Source organism: Eucyclogobius newberryi, unplaced genomic scaffold (genome assembly GCF_026437365.1).
Source record: "Eucyclogobius newberryi isolate DKJ021-1_F unplaced genomic scaffold, fEucNew1.0.hap1 SCAF_15, whole genome shotgun sequence".
NCBI classification, from domain to species: Eukaryota; Metazoa; Chordata; class Actinopteri; order Gobiiformes; family Gobiidae; genus Eucyclogobius; species Eucyclogobius newberryi.
This window is the reverse complement of record NW_027315779.1, coordinates 24,897,621-24,921,376: the sequence shown is the minus strand read 5'-3', so window position 1 is coordinate 24,921,376 and position 23,756 is coordinate 24,897,621. Positions and strand designations below refer to the sequence as shown.

At 39.8% G+C, this 23,756-nt stretch overlaps 1 protein-coding gene across 2 annotated transcripts in view; it reads left to right on the top strand.

The window, feature by feature from the left end:
* Nucleotides 1-23,756, top strand: part of robo3 (roundabout, axon guidance receptor, homolog 3 (Drosophila)) — a 118,236-nt gene that overhangs the window by 35,869 nt on the left and 58,611 nt on the right. For both annotated transcript variants that reach the window (XM_072446894.1, XM_072446893.1), the window contains exons 3-6: nucleotides 10,859-11,016; nucleotides 12,117-12,237; nucleotides 15,222-15,360; nucleotides 17,883-18,010. In XM_072446894.1, the coding sequence (XP_072302995.1) occupies nucleotides 10,859-11,016; nucleotides 12,117-12,237; nucleotides 15,222-15,360; nucleotides 17,883-18,010 (546 nt within the window). The remainder of the gene's footprint in view (nucleotides 1-10,858; nucleotides 11,017-12,116; nucleotides 12,238-15,221; nucleotides 15,361-17,882; nucleotides 18,011-23,756) is intronic.

Below are 23,756 nucleotides of genomic sequence, written 5' to 3'. Positions count from 1 at the left end.
GATTGTATTTGCTTTGAGCAGTGATGGACCCTCTCTTATTGTCAGAGGAAGTCTATTCCAGTATTTACCGCAGTTCCTTTCACTGACAGCACCGTCTGTCAGTTCATTTTCAAAGAACTTTCTTTGACGTAGTTCAATGTATAGAACGTAATAACAGGTCTAATCACCTTAAGATCAACCGTTCTGCAGAAATTCCTCTGCTGCTGTTAACAGGCATAACATAATTCACGCTACATTCTTGATGTGGCGTGCACTCGGCTGTAATGTGTGAACCAGCTTACACTTATAATCTTATTGTCACATGAATGTAGCACCATGCTAACAGGGTGACCCATGACTTGTCCTTATTATCCCATGTCCTCATAGGGGCCATGTGCTTTATGGCAGTGCAAATACATGTTCGCAGCAGCCTCTCCACTCATGTGTGTGATCATGGATGGGCGTGTATGAGGACCAATACTATAACTGGCTGTCAAAGCTTAAGAAAGTACACATTTTGAATATGTGGAATCGAGCACCTTAAAGCCCTACAGCGTAACATTTAAGCCAAAAATAGACGTTTTTATTTTGTTTATTTAAGATGATTTTATAGCACAGAAAAACATGCTCGCTTACTGTGAGCGGGCTTGCATCTCCACAAACATGACTCATACTCCATCTGCTTGTCTCCATAGAAATGTTGTTGCCGTGCTGCCGGGTGATTGTGTGTTTAAGGCACAGCACACATATGCCAGGCTCCAAGTGCAGCCGGCCACAGTGTCGTGAGTTCGAATCCCGACTCCGACAGTTTACTGCATGTCCTCCCTTCGCTCTCATCCCCATTTCACAAAGTCCTTTTCTGTCTGATAAAGCCTACGGGAAAAAACAAAAATCTTAAAAAAAGGAAATGTTGCCACCCAAATAAAGTTAGGTGGGGTTGCTTTTTGCCAACTCATTTTGAGCACAGTAAAATGTCCAATCAAAATACCAAAACAAACTCAAACTCAAACACATCTAAAAAAGATAAATCATATGATAATCTATTGCTTGCTACGTGTCCGGACATTGTAAGGCCTTTATGAGCACTTAAAAATCTGCCAAACATCTCTCTATAACAGATAACCTTATTCAATTTCCTTCAACATAAAAGCACGGCCCGGGCTCATATTTTATTTTCATCGTTGCCGAGAGCACATCTAAAACCATTGTAAACATTGGGGATGCATGACGCCAGTAACAAAATGAAATGTTGCAGAGGAGGGGCTCATTATTAGCGTGTAATGTCGGTTTATCTATGCTAATAAGTGCCATATAATCTGCTTGTAATGCATCACGATGACTTGTGGATTTCATTTCGCCGTTATCTCCACCATCGAATAATAATTGGTTTTCCGTAGCTGCGCGGTTGAAAGCCTTTTTGACACGATGGTAATTTGCACCAAAGAGATTTTCTGTCAACTTTCAGGGCCGGGATCGATCTTGCAAACAATATAGCGCTCCATCATACGCCATATTCGAAAGGTTTTATTTTGAATCTCTTCACTAACGCGGCACAAAGAGAAGATTTCCGATCGATTTGCTGTGGATTAGCGAAATGGCATTTACATTTTAATGGTAGAAACACACTAAGAGAAGGACTCATTTTTCACATGGTTTTCCAGCCTGGCCACTTGCACCAGCTGCTTTATGGTGGTCAGCACAGGTTTGGAGGTGGTGAAGGTGGGAGGGGGTCATGGTTTCGGAGGGGTGGGAGTTCTGGGTGGGAGGGGTCAGTACAGCTGTTGCTAAACGGGCTCAGCTGACAGGGCTAAGCAGCAGTCACGGTGGTGGTCCATGAAAACCCAAACAAGGATAGACTAGAGTGAAAGCTCCATAATCCTAATACCACAAAATAAAGAAATAATGAACCAACAGTTGCTAATAGGATCAGATTAGCCATTTGATGCTAGCGTTGAGACAAAAACTTGAACTAAGTCCGTACAATACTAAAAGTTATGAAACACGTGGCTTCTGATGCACTGATTTTTATCATGTGATTAATCTTCCTGGGGTCCACTCAATGTAAAAAAATTACATCTGCAGCAACATTGTACAGTTAAAATGATATGCGTAACAACTGTGTTATCAAAAATATCAGATCAATCAACCTTGCATATTAGCAATAGAACAACATTTATAAAGAAAAAAAAGTCTGTTTTTATTGAATTAACAGTGGGAAGTGAATTCTACGAGAAACAACTCCTCTATAGAGAATAGTTCTTTTCATAAATGCACTTCTCGGTCTGGTATTGGGTTTATTTATTTTAATGATTTATTCCAGGGACAGTGCATGGTAATTAACATTTCTGTAAATATGCCAGAATTAGCCAAAAGACTATTTTTCATCTGTAGTCCCATGGCAGCTGTTACTGTCAGCCACAGTTACTTCAATATCCAATAAACATATTTTGTCTAGCATCGAGACAGAAATGACCAAGTCTTGACATTATAAAAGTTATTAAAATGATGTTGTACTACACTGGACGTACAGGGATTGTCTACTATTTGATTTTCAATTAAAAAGGGAAAACAAACATCTCCCAAGATGGTATTGGATGGAAATTCTATGTTTGCACCAGTTTTCTAGGAGCATTATCAAATCCTGGAGCCCCTAAGAACGATCAGTAATCAAGAACATGTCTTGGCCTCCCCTAACACAATCATGCGCTGTATTGAGTTATGTCCCCGCCCCATTTTACTCTCAAATCCAATCTCGTTGGGCAGAAACTGCGCGTATGAGCAGGGTATCGCGGCAGCACACCCCTTCAGTCCAGCCCAGCTCCGGGAAGGTGACCTCTCAGAGCTCCTGGAAGAGGTAATTGAAATGCCCTTCCCGCCCCTCGCCATCCTCATTCATTTAGCCCGAGCGCTGGCTCCTATCCACCGTTCCCACTGCCATACGAGCGTTTTAGAGAGCAAAAGCATGTAGGGCCATTTACTCAAGGCCATAAAAAAGACCCATCCGAGGCCACAGAGCCAAAGGAAAGCCGCATTAAAAAATGGAATTACACTTTAAGCCGAAAAGAGGGTGGACATTCCTGGGTCATTGGCCAGAAAGCGGTGATAAGAGGTTCTTGACAGTGTTGGAACACGTTAAGGTAGAGGCTCTCAAACTGTGGTGCGCGGGCCTTTTCTCGCATTTAATCAAGTGTATTTAGAGTGGATTAGAGACGGTTCAGTCATAGTTCAAGGATTGTTTTGTACCTTTTTTCATTTTGGAATAGTATTGTCCTCTATTGTGTTATATATAACGTTAGATGCACTTTAAAGTGTTTTTTAAAGTACATGTACAACTCCATTAGCAACTTCAACAGATTTTTTTATGACCTCTTTTGGCTTTCAGCTCTCCACGTTTTCATAACTTTTCAACGACGGCCTTGAGGTATTTTCTAGCCACACTATTTTAGGTACTGGAACGGCCAATTCTAAGGTGCTCTGCGTACTTTAATAATGCATAACAGGACCTTTAAGGGTTTTACAATGCCGTTTATTGTCTCGTCGTACTTGCATTTGGTGCCACAGCTGCCGTGCGTAGTATCTGGACCCCGTCTATTTGTATTTGGCGACGTGGGGGTGGGTCTGGGGCCCTTTTGGACATCTGTCTCTTCGGCTCCTTCGACTGTCCGTCTTCACACCCCCCTCGTGAAGACGACGCCGCGCCAATATCCTGCACGGGCTGTTTCGTCTGCACGGATAATGGCTGATAGGGATCGGAGGGGGGCCACTCGGGATAATGAGAGTGCTTTCCATGTTATTGCCTCGTGTCACACCTAAAAGGAGCACAGGGGATACTGGGGGTACGGGCTTTTGATCAGCTGATAATACAGCCAGTGGAGTGGTGTTTTTATTTATTTATTCTACAAGATTTGGACTGAATAAAATCGCAGAAAGTGGAAGTCTAAAGACAAAATCAACATTCCGTCTGCGTTTTCTCTGGTGTTTTGTATTTACTTATTCATTTTATGCTGTTTAAGGTTGAATCGGTTTCGTTTTTAAGTTTCTTTTGACTTGTTTTTTTATTGCAGTGTTTGTGCTGTATTGGATTGGATATTTGTTATATTGCATGATTTTTTTTCCCCTCTCTTTTTGTTGTTGCTCGTTATTATGTTCTTCATCAGAATTGGAAATCTGAAAGGTTTTTTCGCCACTGTCAGTGGACAGAATTCACAAACTAGGAACTTGCTTCGGCGGTACGTTGCAACATCAGACAAACAATAGTAGTAAGAAAACATATTATGTTTGAGAATGAAAATAGGTTTGGATGCAAAATATATAAAGCATGAAAATGTATGGTATTTGTGTTCTCACTATAGCATCTCCATACATAAAGAATTCTTCAAGATAAGATAAGATATTCCTTTATTGTCCACACATGGGGAAATTTCGGCGTTACAACGCAGTAGATACAGGGGGAAAGGACAGATAACTTATAGGAAGTTTTAAAAAAAAAACACTCTTTATAGAAGAACTCTTTAAACAAAACAAAAACTTGTATTAACATATCTTAATAGAGAATGGAGGGGAAAAAAAAGATAAAAATAAAATAATAATAAAATAAAATAGTAATAATAAAATAAAGTAAAGTAAAAATAGCTAGTATAAGACTAAATAATACTGATACTAATGGTAAGTAAACAAAACACTCTTATTTACATCAGTTGTATGCACATGAATATGGCCTTAATTGCTTGTGAGTACGACAGTAATTGCACATGAATATGACGGTATTGCATATGGTTAATTCAGTATTGCACATGAATATGACAGTATTGCATATGGTTAATTCAGTATTGCACATGAATAGGACGGTATTGCACATGAATATGACAGTATTGCACATGGTTAATTCAGTATTGCACGTGTTCAGGGCTAGCAGTGTTTGTTATTTCAATGTACATATATTAGAGATACAGTATTACATTCTGAATTCCTAACAATCATAAATGCCTTGCTTATTTTTTAGGCTTTTTAATCTTTTAAGTTTGTTATTAACATTTACTTTACCTATATTTCCAACACACTTTTTCTTTTGCTGACCTTCACAATGGACTGGACAGAAAGAAGCTACATGTGCCTTTTTGCAAACATCCCATAGATTTTGGAGATTGGGTTCCTCAGCACAAACAATAAGGCATGACCGCTGCAATGTGAGGGCCTCGTGTCGACAGGCTACCGGCTGATGGACTGACAGATGCCTGACTTGAACCTTCACCACGGGGCTCCCACCCGGGCCCCCCTACCCTCCCTGAGCTCTGCAGCCAGGGGACTATCCGTCATCCTGTCGGCACCATCTGAATATTTATTCCTGAGTGTGGAGCGGGCGATGGTGTGAGAGGGGGAGGTCGCTGTCACACGTCCGCGTGGCGCTTCAACATTAATGACTGCGATAAAGCCATTTAATTAAAAGTGAGCCCCGACCCGGCCCCAAAGGTGTTTTTTATGTCCAATTATATGCTAAAACGATGTCCTGATATCCGCCAGGCTCCGCGTGCTAAATCATACAAGTGCAACGTTCACAAATAATGTAACAACACACTCCACAAATGAACAGATTAATTTCTCATTGTTTTATTTTATTATATATATTCATGATTTATTTTGGCATGATCATAGTCATTTGTAGCCTGGCAATCCATCAGAAGGGGCCATAGGCTGACGAATGCCACAAACAGGTGGATGTCATTTGTTTTGCTCCATGACTGATGGCTTTGTCACTGTTCAATGCAATCTGCCACAAGCACCAGAAGCCAAAAAGATTTTACAGCGAGATATCATTGTCAAGGGCCGAATGGTTGGATGTATTAAGGACAAGAGCTTTGCCCAATAAAGGCCATAGCTTGTTTGTAACATAGTTTAAAGATGGACACTACATTTTACGCTCCAGTGATAGTTTCAGAAAACATAGGTTTGTTGGTGCTGAACATTATTAAAAAGAGGTTTTAGCTATGTTGAGATATTCATTAAACCGTGTCAAAATCAAAACCAAAGAAAGTCTTCATCAGGACAAACTATGAAAACTGAAAACTAAGCTCACCTTTTTTATCTATATATTTAATTTTTTATATTTTTTATATCTAAGAACACACAAGAACAAATCTGGTTCCTTTGAAATCAGTGTTCTCTTCCAGCCTTGTTTTCCCTTAACTGTTTTGTTTTTTATTTGGTGTGAATCTGGTTTGATAGCGCGCTCGGTTCGGTTCAATATGAACTAGTATGAACATAAAAGGGTGAATTACGCTGCATTCGTCTTAAGTCAGGCAAGAAATCAAATATATAGTTCCATGTCAGTTTAAGAGCTAAGCCTTCTTGGTACAGGTCAGTTGTGTGTTGAATTGCTGATATTGAGATACGTTTGCAATATATTTCCCTCAGTTGCACGCTTCAAATGACTGCACTATAAAAACATGAGCTATCTCCACTCTTACAAGCATTAAGTTCTCTTGTTGTCTTGTTTTTCCAAATCTTGGTAAGTTATGCCGTGGCGTGCCTGTTTTGACAATTGGCATCGCTGCTCGTTTAGTGGCATATGCTCCAGTCTCATATTTGATGTCCCAGTGCAAACAGATCCATATCCGCATGTATGCTGCGCGCGTCCTCACAGCTTATCCATGTGTTACCGGAGTGCCAGTGCTCTGATTAAAGCACACCTTTCAGGCCCTCTGCTGCGGATTACTGTGGCTTTGTTCCAGGGGTTTTAAAGGAGGGTCAAAGTGCACCCACTTAATATGGGCCCCCGAGGAGCCTATGGGTAATTGCCAGTGTCTAATAAACTTCTGCTCGGGCTGTTTCAGCTCAGATATGGCGAGAGAAGGGAATGGGAGAGATCAGGGGCCCCCAGGAACCATGATCAGGTCACCGCAGTGCGCCTTAACCTCACGTGGCGTGGGGTACAACCGACCGCCACCTTTCCCCTCTGTCCCACTGTTCTGCTGCGTGATGGGACAGGCTCTTGCACTATTAGCTCTAGTCAGAAATATGGTGTGAATAGTGATTGGAGATTTGGCAACAACAGATATATATTTAAGGTCAGGCCGGCCATCCCAACACAGAATTGAAAAAATAATGGGACTTTCTTGCAGAATGAATGAGTTACTGCTGTCAAAACATGGGATTTACCAAAACAAACTCGGTTCAGATATAATAAACTACTTCGACAATATGAACAATCAGAAAATATTGTCAAGTTCTAATGTCCAGCCTGGTAGTGATGTCATTCAGTTAATCTATAATAGTGATTATTCAGGTCACAATAATAATCTTGACATTCACGTGGTTGATTATATAAAATTACATACTAGAGGAATTGGTATGTCTTGAACAACAATCATGAAAGAAAAAAAAAAGTGTTTCACAGTTGTTTGGTCATAGCATAGTGTCAATAATCATGAACAATAGAATAATCATGATCTCGCAATAATCGAAACACTAGAATATGAGGGAAAGTTGTCCTCATGACAGATTCTTCGGAAAAATCAATAATCAGTGCCAGTAGTCTTTAGCTATTTAACCAGGATTGCAGTCATCAGTATCAGGCTCGAGTAGCGACAAACTTTCAAGAGTTTCGTCACCTGGAACCTGGAAGGAGAACATGCAAACTCCACGCAATCAAACCAGAGCCATTTATTTCACCGTCCGTGAAAGCAAATGCAATTGAGATACGGGAATAATAAAGAAGCAAACCTCAATGCTCTTCCAACGGCAACACTGAATAGCACGAACCTATCTTTTATCAGTCCTCAGCCAAGCGTAGGCCCTGTTAGCTAATGAGGAAATGAAAAATCTCCCCGTGCCTCCTTAAACACTGCTGTGGCCGTCTCCCATGACCTTGATTACCAACAGAACAGGCAGATTTATCTCCTCACTCACACCCACACAGCCTCGTTCAGAGAGGACGCCACGCTATCTTGACAACTGGAGAAATGAGTCCCAGGGCGCGCAGCCTGACACCCAGATGTGATACATTTTCCCACTGTAGCCAAGGTACTTCAGATAAAGAAATGTTCTCCAGAAGTTGGCTCGGGCATTCATATGGGTGGCTGGTGGGATGGAGGGGCAGATACGTAGGTGCTGATGATAATACTAATGTCCCAGGGCTTTGTTGGCCTGTGGATGCTGTCATTATGGGCGGGTGTTGTGCACTAGATGAGACTGTGATCCGCGACGATGTCCTGAGAGGTTATTTGCATATATAAAGTATCTTGCATTTGGATTTCAGTTACAAGGCTTTGGGTTTTGTTCTTGGACAGTGTGTGGTCTTCTCTGTGGGGTTTGCGTGATCTGGGTGGGATTCTTCTGGGTTCGCTTTCAACCCAAACTTTGCTCAAGATCCAGCGAGGGTTCGACGTGGTTGACTCGTGTCCCTTGTGGTCTGGATGTCTCACAGGTGTCTGTAGTAGAACGCCTCCACCCTTCTTCCACAATATTTATATATATTTTTTGATTTATTAATTGTGTGTGTGTTTGTTCGTTAAAAAAAGAACATGTTTTTAACCTGCGCACTATCTTTGAGGGTAGCACAAGGGTTAAACTGTCCAAAAGTATTGATATTTTTTAAGAACGGGCTGTATGCGTATCCGTTCCTGTATCGGTATAGGCTGATATTGACTGGGTTACCGATATCGATATCGGGTACCATGGTCTATTCCCAGATTGTTCTCAGTGCATCAGATTTATGAAAATGGAAATACCAATTAGATCAAATTATGTCTGTATGTTAACTCAATCAGGCCACAAATTATGTTATACTCCAGATAAATACATTCTGTTATGATTTTTAGTAGTTAATTTGTGATAAATTCTTCAACTTAAGATAGATTTATGTGCCTTGCTATGGATAAAATCTATGTATCAATTTCAGCAACAGAAACAAGACAAATATCGGATAACGGTATTGACTCAAGAAATCTATATTTGTATTGCCTTTTGTTTCATAATGTTGTACGGAATTTATTTGGCCCCTCGGCATCAGAATGTTCAAACACATTTGAATTCCGTAACCGTGCAGCAAAAGTGTCTGGTTTGACTTAAAAGAGCATTTTAAACAAAGTGCGTACCGTGTGCTGTTTTCCTGACAGGTTTTTTGCTGCACCGCTCCGACATCAGTGAGGAGCAGTCGGGGGGAAATTAGGGCAACACTTTCTGACTTGGCTTCCTATTTTTAAGGTTAAAGCAAAGGTAGAACGTCTTTGTCTACGTCTCGACCGCTCTTTCTGCGTACACAGGAGGAGAAGGGATTGGGGACACGAGGAGTACGACCGTATGATTTATTAATTCAGTGAAATCACCATGATGCATACAGATCAGCGCTTCCATCCACTGGTATCAATTAATTATCAGTCATGCATTGATACCACAATCTTGACTCTTGGCTCACAGTTTCATGAAAAGATTTTATTGAGAGCAGACATTTTATTCAACTGAGCTTCAAGTTTATGTCCATTTTTGGTTTCGCTTGATATCACTAAGTATTTTCTAAATTTGTTAGATTTAGAATTGGGTTTGAAAAAGCCATGTAAGATAAGATAATCCTTTATTGTCCACACATGGGGAAATTTCATTGTTGCAATGCAGGTAGATACAGAGGAAAAGGACAGATAACTTATAGGAAATTTTAAAAACACTCTTAATAAAAGAACTCTTATAAACAAAAACTCTTATAAATAAAAACTCCTATTGACAAAACCTCTCATTTCCTAATAAGGAATGGAGGGGAAAAATAAATAAAGATAAAAATAAATTAAAGATAAAAATAAAATAAAAAACAGCTAGCGTAAGACAAGATAATACTAATAATAATGGTAAAATAAACACCCTATTTTCATCAGTTATATGCACATGAATGTGACACTATTGCACATGAATATGACAGTATTGAAACATAGTCTATAAACCAATTAAAGAATCGAGAATCTAATTTACTGATTAAATAACGGGAATGCTTACCTGAAATTCAAATATTGGCAACTTACAGAATATATATTTTTGTTTGCTCATTACATTTGATCTGCTGAGAAATGCCACTGGAGCCATGGCGTTGGTGCAGCCGCTTTGTTGAATCCCTTGAGTGGCTTAGACCAGACTTGTAGCCTGGAGGCCTTGCATGGCTTTGACCTCCCCCCGGTAGACCGCTGTTGTCAGTACATCATCCTTAACTACAAAACCATCCTCCACTGGTGTAATCGGAGAGGCTGTGGAGCTCTGGAGACTGGAATGAGATCAGGGAAAAGCCCCTTTGCCTTCAGGTAGTGTGGGCCGCGAGATGTTGACAACAGCAGAGATTTTAAAAGGATATGAGTCGAGGTGATTTCACGGCAGAGAAATGTCCCCATGTTTTATGAATGAGCGCGGAAAAGAAAAGGGTGATCGTTTTCCTGAATTGAATTGAAATCGGCGAAACGCGTCCTTGTTGATCTACGTCTCGTACTTGTTTGAATGGCTTGTTTGGTTGACCACAAGTGGATTTATGCCCCTGCACTCGCCAGGGGACTTGGCTAGCTTGTACGTGCGTGGGTTGGTTTGAATAATTTATCTTGCTTTTGTGCACGTCAGCTAGCACGGCTTATATTATTGATGCTCAGTCTCGCTGTATACGACACGGAGTCAATGAAGACCCTTAGAGACGCGACCATGTTAAGTTTTATTATTTATGTTGTATCACTAGCGCTACTGTCCTCGCATGCTAGGCGCGATCCCGCCTCCCCAACATGATGAGGGATGATGATTTTAATTTGAATGCTGTCATAGTGGAAAAGGTCAGATGTCTGTGTAACGCTAGCCGGTATTAACTCGCAGCATCTCATAAATATCTCTTCTTCTTCCTGTTTTTTCTCTTTCGCTCCAGTCTTGAGGGACGACTTTCGGCAGACCCCCAGCGACGTGGTGGTGGCAGCGGGAGAACCGGCCGTCATGGAGTGCATCCCACCCAGAGGCCACCCGGAGCCCACCATCTCCTGGAAGAGGAACAACATCAAGGTGAACGACCGCGACGAGAGGATCACGGTAAGTCGCACGGAATGAAGGTTGATCGTATGTAAAGAGCGCGCGATCGAACGTCAAAGACTCAATATTCACTGACATTTGGACATTTAGACGTTATAGTGTCAGAAGACTTTTGGAGGACGTTTATGTTTAGCATTTAGCTTCTTAAAATCTCCATTGGTTTGACTTAGGCGTAAAGGAGATTTAACATTAGCTTTGGGGGGAAAATCACCTTCCGATTAGCTTGATTTTTAATAGTTGTTTGGAAGCTTTAGCCACAATTAAGTTTAGTGTAACTCCGACATAATAGCTGGTTCTGTCATTTATTTTTGAGTATCCATCCATTCATCCATTTTCTACCGCTTGTTCCCTTTTGAGGTGGCGGGGAACTGGAGCCTATCCCAGTGACTTCGGGCCTTAGGCGGGGTACACCCTGGACAGTGGCCATTGAGTATCATTTCAGTTAATTTACAAGTTAATTTACAAGTTAAAGGAAATCCAGTCAAATGCAGTCACCTACAGATCTGTACTGTACTTTAGTACAGTACAGATCTGTAGGTGTCCGTTTCCTTCTTATTCTTCTTATTTTTCGAAATGACTGAGATAATTACTATAACCCAGAGAACTCAATACCGCGGTCAGGAAATGTCTTCACCTACTAACTTCATTTGCACTTGTTATTGGGTATCGAAGATCTGCATCAATACTGCTCCATCATCGTCGATCGCTTTAAGACAATTGTGCTTGAATTACATTGATTACCAGTGATTGAATCTGCAGAACAAAAAAAAAAAAAAGACGTTGACGCCAAAATCTGGAGGAGTAACAAAATGATGAATCAGTGCTTACCTCGTCCAAGCCAAAATATGTTACTATGGTGATCTGGCCTGAAGCTTCACGCCATCTACAGAAATCTCTCCCATCTGTCATGCCAGAGGAAGAGTGAAAAGCCGGTGTCTCATCCAACACGCATCAATATCCCCTCTTTCTAACTCGCTTCCATTTCTCTTCTATCATCTGATCTCACATTCCACCCACACCTCTTCCCCCATCATGTTTTTCATCAATTTTCTCAACAATTTTTGATTTTTTTCCCCACTCTTTCTCTCTCTCTCTCTCAGATTCGAGGTGGGAAGTTGATGATTTCGAACACCAGGAAAAGCGACGCAGGGATGTACGTGTGCGTGGGAACCAACATGGTGGGAGAGAAGGACAGTGACCCCGCCGAGCTAGTGGTGTTTGGTGAGTCATTGTAAAGTCCTTTTTATTTCTTATTTTTTTTAAAGGTTCAATTGCAATTTTGAATATTGCTGCAATGTATTACAAATGTCTTTCTTTCTTTCTTTCTTTCTTTCTTAATGTATTAATTCATTCATTTATTGATTTATTGTTCTTGCCATTTAAATGTGATCACCAAAACGATTTCCAACGAATTATGTGCATTGTCATTATTCGCATGAACAAAAGGACCAGGAATAAAATAAATGTTATAAACTCTGCTTGTTTCACAGATCATTAAAATAAACATATTTTTCATATTTCTACCTATATTTCCCCTTTCCTACCAAGTCACTAACTAACAATATGCCATGTTTACTATCAACTATTAAAACGATTACTACTATTATCTCTTCAGTGTACATGTACAATACATGTCTCACTGAGTGGAGACAATACTCACAGATTATACTTTTACTTGTAGAGTACGTTTACACAAGTATATTTCTGTTATTTCTGTGAAATATGTCTCCTGCTTTCGTTCCATATGTTTGTTTTCTTAATTTTAGGCACGCTACCTTCTCTTTAAGCCAATAATTGTTTGAAACATTATTATATAAATCATTTTCCATAATCGAGCAGCCCTAGTTCGTTCCTTAGATTCGTTCATTGTGCAGTTGTGAAATCATTTTATTTGTATTTATTTATTTTGTTGGTAAGGTTGTTGATTGATTATAGTCACTAAATCCTTACCTGCTTCATAAGTGTGATATTCTTTTAACCATTGAATGATATTGTCCCTTGTCCCATAATCATATGGGACGTCTACACTGGGTCTTTACTGCTCAGTGTGTTGTAGTGAAGCAGCAGGCGGATGTTTCTCCTCCTCTCTGAGCCGCCTCTGCCTCTCAGCAGAGCGGCCACATAAGCGCTCTGAAAGACGCTATTGATTTCAGGAAATAGATCGAAAATTGATATTTTCTCCATAGACCACTCCCACTCCACCCCCACTCCGCCCCCAAGACACATGCCATATGCTGTTTCTGCTGCTTATCATTGATCCATGTGTCAGTCTTGTTTTTAACCACTACTGCAACTACTACAACAACTACTTCAACTACTACTACTACTAGTACTACTGCTACTACTACTGCTACTACTACTGCTACTACTACTGCTACTACTAGTACTACTACTACTAGTACTACTACTACAACTACTGCAACTACTACAACTACTACTTCAACTACTACTACTACTAGTACTACTGCTACTACTACTACTACAACTACTGCAACAACTACAACTTCAACTACTACTACTACTACTACTACTACTACTACTACTACTACTACTACTACTGCTACTACTACTACTAGTACTACTACTACTAGTACTACTACTACAACTACCGCAACAACTACTACTTCAACTACTACTACTACTAGTACTACTGCTACTACTACTGCTACTATTACTACTACTACTACAACTACTGCTACTACTACTACTAGTACTACTACTACTAGTACTACTACTACAACTACTGCAACAACTACAACTTCAACTACTACTAGTACTACTACTACTACTACTACTACTACTACTACTACTACTACTACAACTACTGCTACTACTACTACTAGTACTACTAGTACTACTACTACAACTACTGCTACTACTACTACTAGTACTACTACTACTACTACTACTACTACAACTACTGCTACTACTACTACTACTAGTACTACTACTACAACTACTGCAACAACTACAACTTCTACTACTACTACTACTACTACTACTACTACTACTACTACTACTACTACTTCAACAACTGCTACAACTTCTACTGCTACTAATACATAATTGTGTACTGCATTATTTATGTCATTAATGACATAAATAATGTCATGCACAAGTCCAAAACATGAAATAATTTTGGGTATAAAAATGTACAGTTATAAACATAAATAACATCACAGAATCTGTACCAAAGTAGGATGTTACCTAAAATGACAAAAGACAGTTTATTTGGTTACTCATAATCATGATTACTTAGAACTAAATAAATACTGAGAATCATAGGCAGCAACAATGATGATAATTTCAGTTTAATCTATGCACCTTAAAGATGAAAAAAGCAAACAATATGGTACATTTATGGCTTGTCTGTACCTCGAGTACGGGCTGATTTGGAGAAGCGTGTCTTCTGTTATGCTGCTCCCACAGCTTGGAACTCTTGAGGTTGTGTGAACTGGGGTTTTCACTCCATTTAAAAACAAAGAGTGAGAATACTAGGAAAATGTTCCATGCTTTTAAATGTTGTTTATTTTAAATGTGTTTGCTCATAGTGCACTGGCCACAATTATGAATGATCATTGTGAATACGTTTGATACTGTGACATCCTTAATAGACTGCAAACTTTTTTTGTTTTTGTATCTTTTCTTTAGTATTTATGTATAGTGAAACACCGGTATTGTTTGTTTTTTTCAGTTAAATAGTTAATACATTTACGTAAGGTAGTGAGAACTCTAAATGTTTAGTGAAAAATTCCATTTATGTTCTGTGGATTAGACATTTGGATTAGAGTAATGACTTGGTTTATGTTGCCCATTTATAGTAACTTTCTTTATTAGCCTCATTATTTAACTTAAGTAGCCAGAATCAAAGCCTTAAATATCTGTTTAATCACTGAATCCCAGTCCATGCACTTAGTTTATCTACGTTTCGGTGCTATTACTCTTATTTGCTGTAACCCTGCAGTTCTCCCTTAAGCAGCTCCATTAATTCCAAAGTTTGTTTACGCCTGAGTTTGGTAATTAATCTCACATTAGTTTGCAGACTCCTGAGATTTGGTGCATCCCGGTGAAAATCCACTTTCCCACACAGCAGGCTTAAGCCTCTTCCCCCTGCTATTCCTTATCTTTGTCGCCATCATGCAGTGTAGATTATTCCTCACATAATTCACATTTGTAAATAACATTTGGTTTGAATTCTTTTACAGAGAGGCCGGTGTTCCTCAAGCAGCCCGTGAACCAGGTTGTTTTAGCAGATGATACGGTGGACTTCTTCTGCGAGGTGCACGGGGACCCCACCCCGACCATGCGCTGGAGGAGGGAGGAGGGAGAGCTTCCCCGGGGAAGGTGAGACGGACCAAAACAAAAGCGTATTGCGTTACATTACAGCACTTGCCGAGTGGTTTGGAGGTAAATTGAAACGTGCAACATGTACTTAATGGGGTGTTTTGTCATGGTTGAAGGGTAGAGACTAAATAAGATTAACCCATGAGGTGCTTTACATTCACTCATCGATGCTCGGAAAGAGTTAGCAAAGGGAGGAATACGTTTAGACTGCTTCAAGGCGTTTGGAATGAAATATGGTAGTTCTGTTGTTTTACTTTTTAAGACAGTAATAGTCAGCTGCTGTGCCTTTAACTGCAAATCTGGCTGAACACTGTATTTTCATTCAAATTCAGCGCTTACAGTTGTTCACAGGAATGACAAAAAGTTAAAGCTCAAATCTAGCAAACTGCTAATGTTCTCTAGCCAGACGCTAACCTTACACAAATGCATTTGTTTGTTTTTTTTGCCAAATGCTGCATGCAAAAAACACCATTTGTTGGTGCAATTTAAATGCAATTAGAAATCTATTAATAAAAAACATTTTAATTTAGCTCTGACAATTTGCCCTTTTCAATACCTCATTATACAGAATATCATATAAATTTGAATTGTATTATATTTGATAAATGTCTTTCTTTCCTTCTGTTTAATTACCCTCTGTTGTTAATTTCTTACATGTAATGAAGATAAAGTTGTGATTGAGGGAGCTTAGTACATTGGCTTTATTATTTTTTCTTTCTGATTCCAAAATGCTGACATAATCTTTCCTTTATCGTCCAATGATGACAACATACTGAGACAAGCAGCTCATAGTCAGAAGGCATGTTTTTCCCTGTGTATTTTGTATGAATACAAGTTAATAAATGCAAGATGGATAAGTGGCAAGCAGGTGGCAAAACCCTCCACCAGAAAAGTTACAACGTGCACTTTTATTTCAAGAACAATACACCAATGAATCTACTCTGTTAGACAATTCTATGACATGCACGTGGATAAGGAGTCATGTTTCTATTGCAGGACAGTGTTGTGAAAGCCACACTCTCTCAAACACTTTGTCGATGTGATTGGATGAAACTTTAATGAAGCCTCGGGGAAAATGGGCTCAAATGTTCCCTTGTTGTCAGTGGGATTTAGATGTGCGCGCTGGATTTGGTGTCGGTGGCCTAAAGCGACACAGGACAACTCACTCAGTCCCCGGTTGTCCGCGGGCAGTGTAGTTATAAAGCTATTTCTTATATTAATGGCAGCTGTCTTGTGTTCGCCCGCAGTCATTCACACTGATAGGGAAGCTGAGCTAAGTTTGGCTTTGCATAGTGAGGCGTCTGAGTGGACTCCTTTTTTAAAAATGCTGGTTTATATGTAATAATCAGTGTTGGGTAGCGTTAATTTTAAAAGGAACTTGTTAAGTTACATCATTACTGCCCTACCCCTAAGTTACTGCGCTACTGTGTTAAAAAAAAGAGTACTCTTCTGTTACCAATCATCAACATTATTGTATAACCTATATCGTTCGCCGACAATCCCTTTGCGTTGCTGAACACACTAACATAATCATTAAAATATCAAATAAACAAAAGTAAATGCGTTTGACTGAGCTTTATTTTCCTTTTGTATTGTCAGATGACCACAATACAATGTCATACAGTAAGCACGTGTAGGTCTGTCCTCAAGCAATGAAAATCATCAGTAAAACAACATTAGTGGATTAGCAAGAACACCGATGCACAAAAACAGATCGTGCTTGTTTTAGCACTGTAGTTTATTTAAATCAAACTCTCCACATCACGTTACTGATTTGAAAAAGTAACTTGGGTAGTACTAGATTACATGCATGCACAAAACGAACGCGTTATGTTCCTTGTTACTCTAAAAAAGTAATTTGAGTACTCTTAACGCATGTACCAACACATTACCCCCAACTCTGGTAATAAAGGAACTGTACCTGATTTTGAACTGTGTTTGAGAGATTTGCCAATCTCTCACTCTGATGTCGAACCAAGACAAAGAAACATCTATTTGGGACAAACAATCCTATTTAATCAGAGATGTTTTTGGATGAGAACCGTAAGAAAACAATTGTATGCGACTGTCACTGGCAGTTGCTTTCTTATATTTCTTGTATTTCTTTCTTATATACTTATTTTTTCTCATACAACAAAATTGCTTTTAAAATCAAAAAGCAACATCAGTCTAATTTTTTCCTACAAATATCTGCTTTTCTACACTGCACAGAATAAAAGCTGTTTTCCTGGTCTATAAGGACCAAGCATCTGGTACAGACCCTTTAAGGATCCCGAGATTAATTCACTTTCGAATTATTTTACATATTTTAGAAGTAAGTTTATCTTAGGTTACATATATTTTCTCATACAGCAAACAAAAAGCAACAACAACAACGATAAAAACATTAAATCAAAGAATGATTACATCCACGGGAATCTGCTCAGAGTGTGAATGGACGTGTTTATTTCATGGCGACATTGTTTCTGTGCATATCAGTTGCTGTCCACTGGTTAACCTCGCTTGTGTCGGTGTCTTTTCAGATTTGAGATCCGCAGCGACAACAGCTTGCGTTTGACCCAGGTGCGGGCGGAGGACGAGGGCACTTACACCTGTGTGTCGGAGAACAGCGTGGGCAAAGCCGAGGCGTCCGGGACCTTACAAGTTCATGGTAAGTCACTGCAAAAAATAATGAGAATTTGCTGGTTCCACTGAGCTGTTTGGGAGGGTTGTGTTTCACTTTGTCTATGAGAGAAAAGGAAAAGAAATTGCGCAAATTTACACACTGCAAATTGCTGTGAAGGAAAGGGTAAAGTAAAAGTATAACAGGTATGATTACATTTTACATCTCGTCTACATACACTAGGTGGAGCGAGAATTAAACTGTCAGCCTTGTGTTAGTTGTGTTAGTGAGGAAACCACCTCTGAGACACTGCAGATTGGTTTAAAATAGTTGAAAGTATACACTATAATACTCAATATGTGAAAAAGTATCTGAAAAATGTCTTTAAAAGGAGTTAAAGGGGGTAAATAACCAGTATGCAAACGTTTTTAACATTGTATAAGTGTTTTCCCTTCTGATTGATCCACTAGACGTTGTATTTAGAGATTTACCGTATCATGTTTGGATCATTTTTAAAATCCCAGTTTTCGCCACATCATCTGTTTTAGATCAATATTGTTACCTAAAATGTCAAAAATATAGAATAGTAATCTACAGGTGTCATAAATTGTAACTACATGTAGCAGACAAAAGCATTGTACTCTATGTAGTTTGGCTCATATTGGCTTTCTCTCACATTTTTCTGAATAATACTGATTAAATTATTCATGCAGATGGACAGTGTACCCATGATGCAACACTGTGACTGCCCACTCCTTACCAGCTAACATGCTGTCTCATTCTGCAACAAAATACAACCACAAACATACTTAAATGCAAGAATAAACTGTCATAGACCCATTTCTTCACCACATCTAGGCAGGTTAGATCCTAAAATAAATAAGCAGAGATGAAATACAGATACAGATACGTAGACTGCGGCTTGAAGCGTACAGTTTCTGATGCCGTACTGTTATAGTGAGAAATGGATTTTAAGGTCTTTCAAGCGTCGGCTCGTCAACCCTCCTGAGAGCGAACAAAGATCAAAAAGCTGTAAAATTGCATTAGAATAAAGTCAGTACCCTGAAGAAAAGGGCTGGGATGAGAAATCTGTCATTTATGATGATAAAAGAGAATATTTTGAGTTTTGGTCTGGAACACTTGATTATACAAGGCGAATGTAGAGCTGTGTCCACACTAAGGCAGTTTTAACACAAAATAGGCTCTGGCTTTCCCACTGCAAAGCCCCATAGACCACATTTATACACTACGTTTTTCTATTTGAACTTTTTTCATCACAGATTTGAGGAAAATAGCTTCATTTTAGATTGAACAATTTATGAATATGAATTTCCATGACATGCATTTTACTATAGATCTTGCGGATTCATCTCATATATTCATATTTAATGCTCCCAAAAGGATCAGCCGACAGCGCCTCGTTGGCCTAAAATGGGAAAAAAACTCTCTGTTAACTCAATGGGAGACCTTTTCCCTCTTTTAAGACATTTCCTGGCATACTTATTCAAGGCAAGTCACAACTGAGCCTTGGTTGTTGATGTAGCTCAGGAAAGTACATAAATTGTTCTGTAAAATTCTGCAGTAAGCACTAGCATCGCAGTAGCATTTAGCCCAAAGCTCTCTGTTGGACTTTATTCCTCCTCTCCAGATCTGTCTTTGTTACACTACATCTACTAAAAAACGCATTTGCTCTCATAGTTGTTGAACAGTGGGTGACAGAGCAGCTCTTCTACATTAAAATGAATGAGTTTCTTCCCCCGCAGAGGGCCGTTACCAGGCGTCCCCACGGATGCCGTCTGTATCTGTAGCCGTCATTGGAATGGCTAAATATCTAGCCTCTTTCTAATGTTCTCTGCCCCCTCACACACACATATTTCTTTTTGTAATTTGCCTTTTACAATACCAATTTAGCTTTTTAATGTCCATACCAAATTCATCGTTGACTTTATAATTTCACCACATGTATTTATGTTGAAATGGCATTGGCGTGAAGGATGCAGCCTCGGGTAATAACTTGATATTTCTTTACCGAATCTTGTGGCTATATTCTTCAGAGTTATTGTTGGGCAGTTGTGATTTTATTAGCAGATGGGCAATGCTAGTTCCAGTAGCTGATGTTTTTCTACAAAGATTGATGGCGGATTATTGCAAGAGCACCGCACGGCGCTCAAGGAAAAACCATCACATTTACTTCCACTTTTATTTTCGCAAGCCACACATCAATCACTGCCTATTTCCTGTAATTTTCCCGTCACCACCCTTCGCAGCCATATATTTATGTTCATTTACATCAACGCGCTATAAATTGTGACCAACGTCGACTTAATTGACTTTTATGTCGTCTTTGTCCAAATATGTCATCTGCTCATCATTCTCATCTACCTTTTTTCTCTCTCTTTCCATGTCATCTTCCTCATGCATCACTCCATCGCAGTCGGCCCGTCCAGTAAGTATCCCATTCCCATCTCGTATCTGCGTGTGCATTTGTGCTCAGAAAACATAAACTCATCTAGCAAGGCCATTAAAAAGACATATAGGTCAGATAAAAGCTGGCTTATCCTTCAGTATGCTCAATAAGTCTACAGTCCATTATAGACGCCGCGGTCATATACTGATGGTTCACGCGTGCTGTGACAATTTTCTCTTTTCTCCAAAGTGGTCTGTACAGTCTGAGAAATGGGACTGTAACACCGGACCCCCCTCTGTGACGTCTGGAGGCTGGCAATCGCCTTACTCAAGCTCCTTTCACATTTGATTAAGCTTTGATGTGCTTTTTGTGGTGCCATTTTAGAGGTTGTTGGTAAAATTGAAATGTTAACCTTGTCCTCTTTTTCCTCTTCCCCCCCCCTTTTTTTCCTCTTTTCCCCCCTTTTTGCTCTTTCCCCCCCTTTTTGCTCTTCCCCCCCCTTTTTGCTCTTCCCCCCCCTTTTTGCTCTTTTCCCCCCTTTTTGCTCTTTTCCCCCCTTTTTTCTCTTTTCCCCCCATTTTTGCTCTTTCCCCCCCTTTTTTACTCTTTCCCCCCCTTTTTTGCTCTTTTCTGCTATTTCCCCCCTTTTTTCTCCTATTTTCCCCCTTTTTTGCTCTTTTCCCCCCTTTTTTACTCTTTCCCCCCCCTTTTTTGCTCTTTCCCCCCCTTTTTTACTCTTTTCCCCCCCTTTTTTCTCTTTTCCCCCCATTTTTGCTCTTTCCCCCCCTTTTTTACTCTTTCCCCCCCTTTTTTGCTCTTTTCTGCTATTTCCCCCCTTTTTTCTCCTATTGTCCCCCTTTTTTGCTCTTTTCCCCCCTTTTTTACTCTTTCCCCCCCCCTTTTTTGCTCTTTCCCCCCCTTTTTTACTCTTTTCCCCCCCTTTTTTGCTCTTTTCCCCCATTTTTGCTATTTCCCCCCCTTTTTTCTCCTATTTTCCCCCCTTTTTTGCTCTTTCCCCCCCTTTTTTTGCTCTTTTCCCCCCTGTTTTGCTCTTTTTTCCCCCCCTGTTTTTGCTCTCCCCCTTTTTTCAAACAATATTTATTCCAGTCAATATTTTAAGTAGATTTATAGGAGCACTATGTAACTTTGCTTGACAGTTTGATGTTCTTGCGTTGCCTGGAATGTTCCACAGTATGGCTTTAGACAGCTTTAACTTGCTTTTATTCTATTAGAGGTGTTTTTGGTGCTAGAGTCTGAGGAATAAAGTCTAAAGGATAAAGTCTAAGACGTACAATTACAGTAGGTGGCGGTGATGTAACACTTGGATGCCAACCGCCATAAAACACCAGAGAAGAAGAAGAAGAAGAACCCATACATTCTCAATATAGGCAGGGTCCCCTCACTTCTGACATGTTTCCACAGCGTTAGACAAGTTTAATGCCATGCTGTGGAACATTCAAGACAAAGCAATCACATCTCCATGGAGACAAGCGGAAGGCAGACCCTCCATCAGAAAAAAAAGATGACACACTACACTTCTAAATGGAAAAAGGATGTCAAGCTCTATCTCTAGAAACACTTAATCAAGCTTCCTGTGGTTGTTTGTCACATTCTTTCAGAAATGTGACGGGGTGACCAAAATAGTTCAAAGCATTCTTGGAACGTGTAATTGAGGAAAACAAGCAGGTACACACAGGTGTTTGGGCAAGCGAGCTAAACGCGAGGCTAAATGACAGGCTAGACAATGATAGTTTAGCCGTTGTCTCTATTTTAGCGTCGTTATTGTACATCTGTGGAAGCAAGGCAACATTTTCCCCTCTTCAATTTGTCCCTGTGTGCGTAGGCGGGTGTCATACAGCGCGATGACACAACCCTTTTAAGCTTTGACACGCATTGGCAAAGGGTATGGGAGCATTACTGTCCATTAGCTGTCCAGCGCAGTGCCCCACAAGCAGGTAGAAAGGTCCATAGTTAGATCTAGAGTAGAAAAATATAATTAGGCACTGTTTTATATAAGAAAATGGATTAAAAGGATTTTCGGCGTGAAGAAAGGAAGAGCAAAAAATAAAAAACAGATTGATTTGATTGGCTTTGCGTCCCGTGAGCACTCGCTGTGAAATTAATTATTGTGTGTTTTTTTCCCCTACGTTTAAGGGCGAAGGTGGTTTACACAGCTCTGCCTTGTTAGAAGAATTAATTGGCAATCTATTGGAGGGAAATCATTTTTATAAAAAGCTTTTCGTTTCACAAAGCAATTTAAAGCACAAGCCACTTATTGTTCAAGGGAGAAATGACCAGTTCCAATTGTCTGTCATCGTGGTTGTAGTCTGATTGCTCGACTAGTGCTATCTGCCATGTGACATTTCTGACTTGATTGATTGACAATGGGCGGATGGGGGGGGGTTCCACAGAAAGGATGGGGGAGTAATCTGTGTCAAACCACTCCCCTCAGATCTATGGGTGAGGGGGGGACAGGACGCACTACCTAAAACCCATCTGTCGGCACTTCCTGTCATTTTAAGTCCTATAATATTAAAAGAGAAGAGCAGCTATTTTGTTAGCGTTGCTTAAGTTTGATGCTTTACATTTTCAAATGCGTGTCATTGCAAACATCATGGTCACAGCTACCCCCGAAATGAGGTTTTTTTCGTCCCCTAGATGAAAAATCAATAATAATTCAATAACTAAATAAATAACTACCGCATTTTCCGCAAGTAAAAGTCTTTAACGTCCTCAAAAGCCGTCCGTGCGCTTAATAATCCGGTGCGCCTTTTCGTGCGCAAAATATGGTATATAAAAAGACAAAAATATATTGATAACATTGAAATTTGGTAATTATCTTCATCTTTACGACCCTTTTGGCTTTAAAACAATGGATCTGGGACAAAAGTCACCATTCAATAGACGGATATCTTTGAAATATTCCTTTTGCTCTTTGTGTCGGGTCTCATATGATTATAAATTAATTTTGAAGGCTGCTATTGAGTGTTGAATGATTAAGTCTTAAAACATCAAGGAGCACTTTCTGGATTACCACCTATTGACAAAGAGCGTTTTCATCGCTGAAGACAAAGTTTGCAGGAATACGACATTCGTGAAACAAAACACAACACAACTCTAGCAGTCCCGGGTCTACAGGGGTGCAAAGTTGTATTTATAAGTGTTTGCACTCTCATTTGAGCGTACAAAACAATGACATTCAATGGAAAATGTATCGTCTTTGCATCCCTTTGAAACGTGGATGCACTCTCAGTCAGTTTAGTGTGGACAGGTTTTTGACGAGGAAACAATATTAAAACACGATTAGAACATTAAACAGGCAAATACAACAGGACAGTGAGTAATAGCACGACACACTTCTCTCAGAGTAAATCACAAACTCTATTA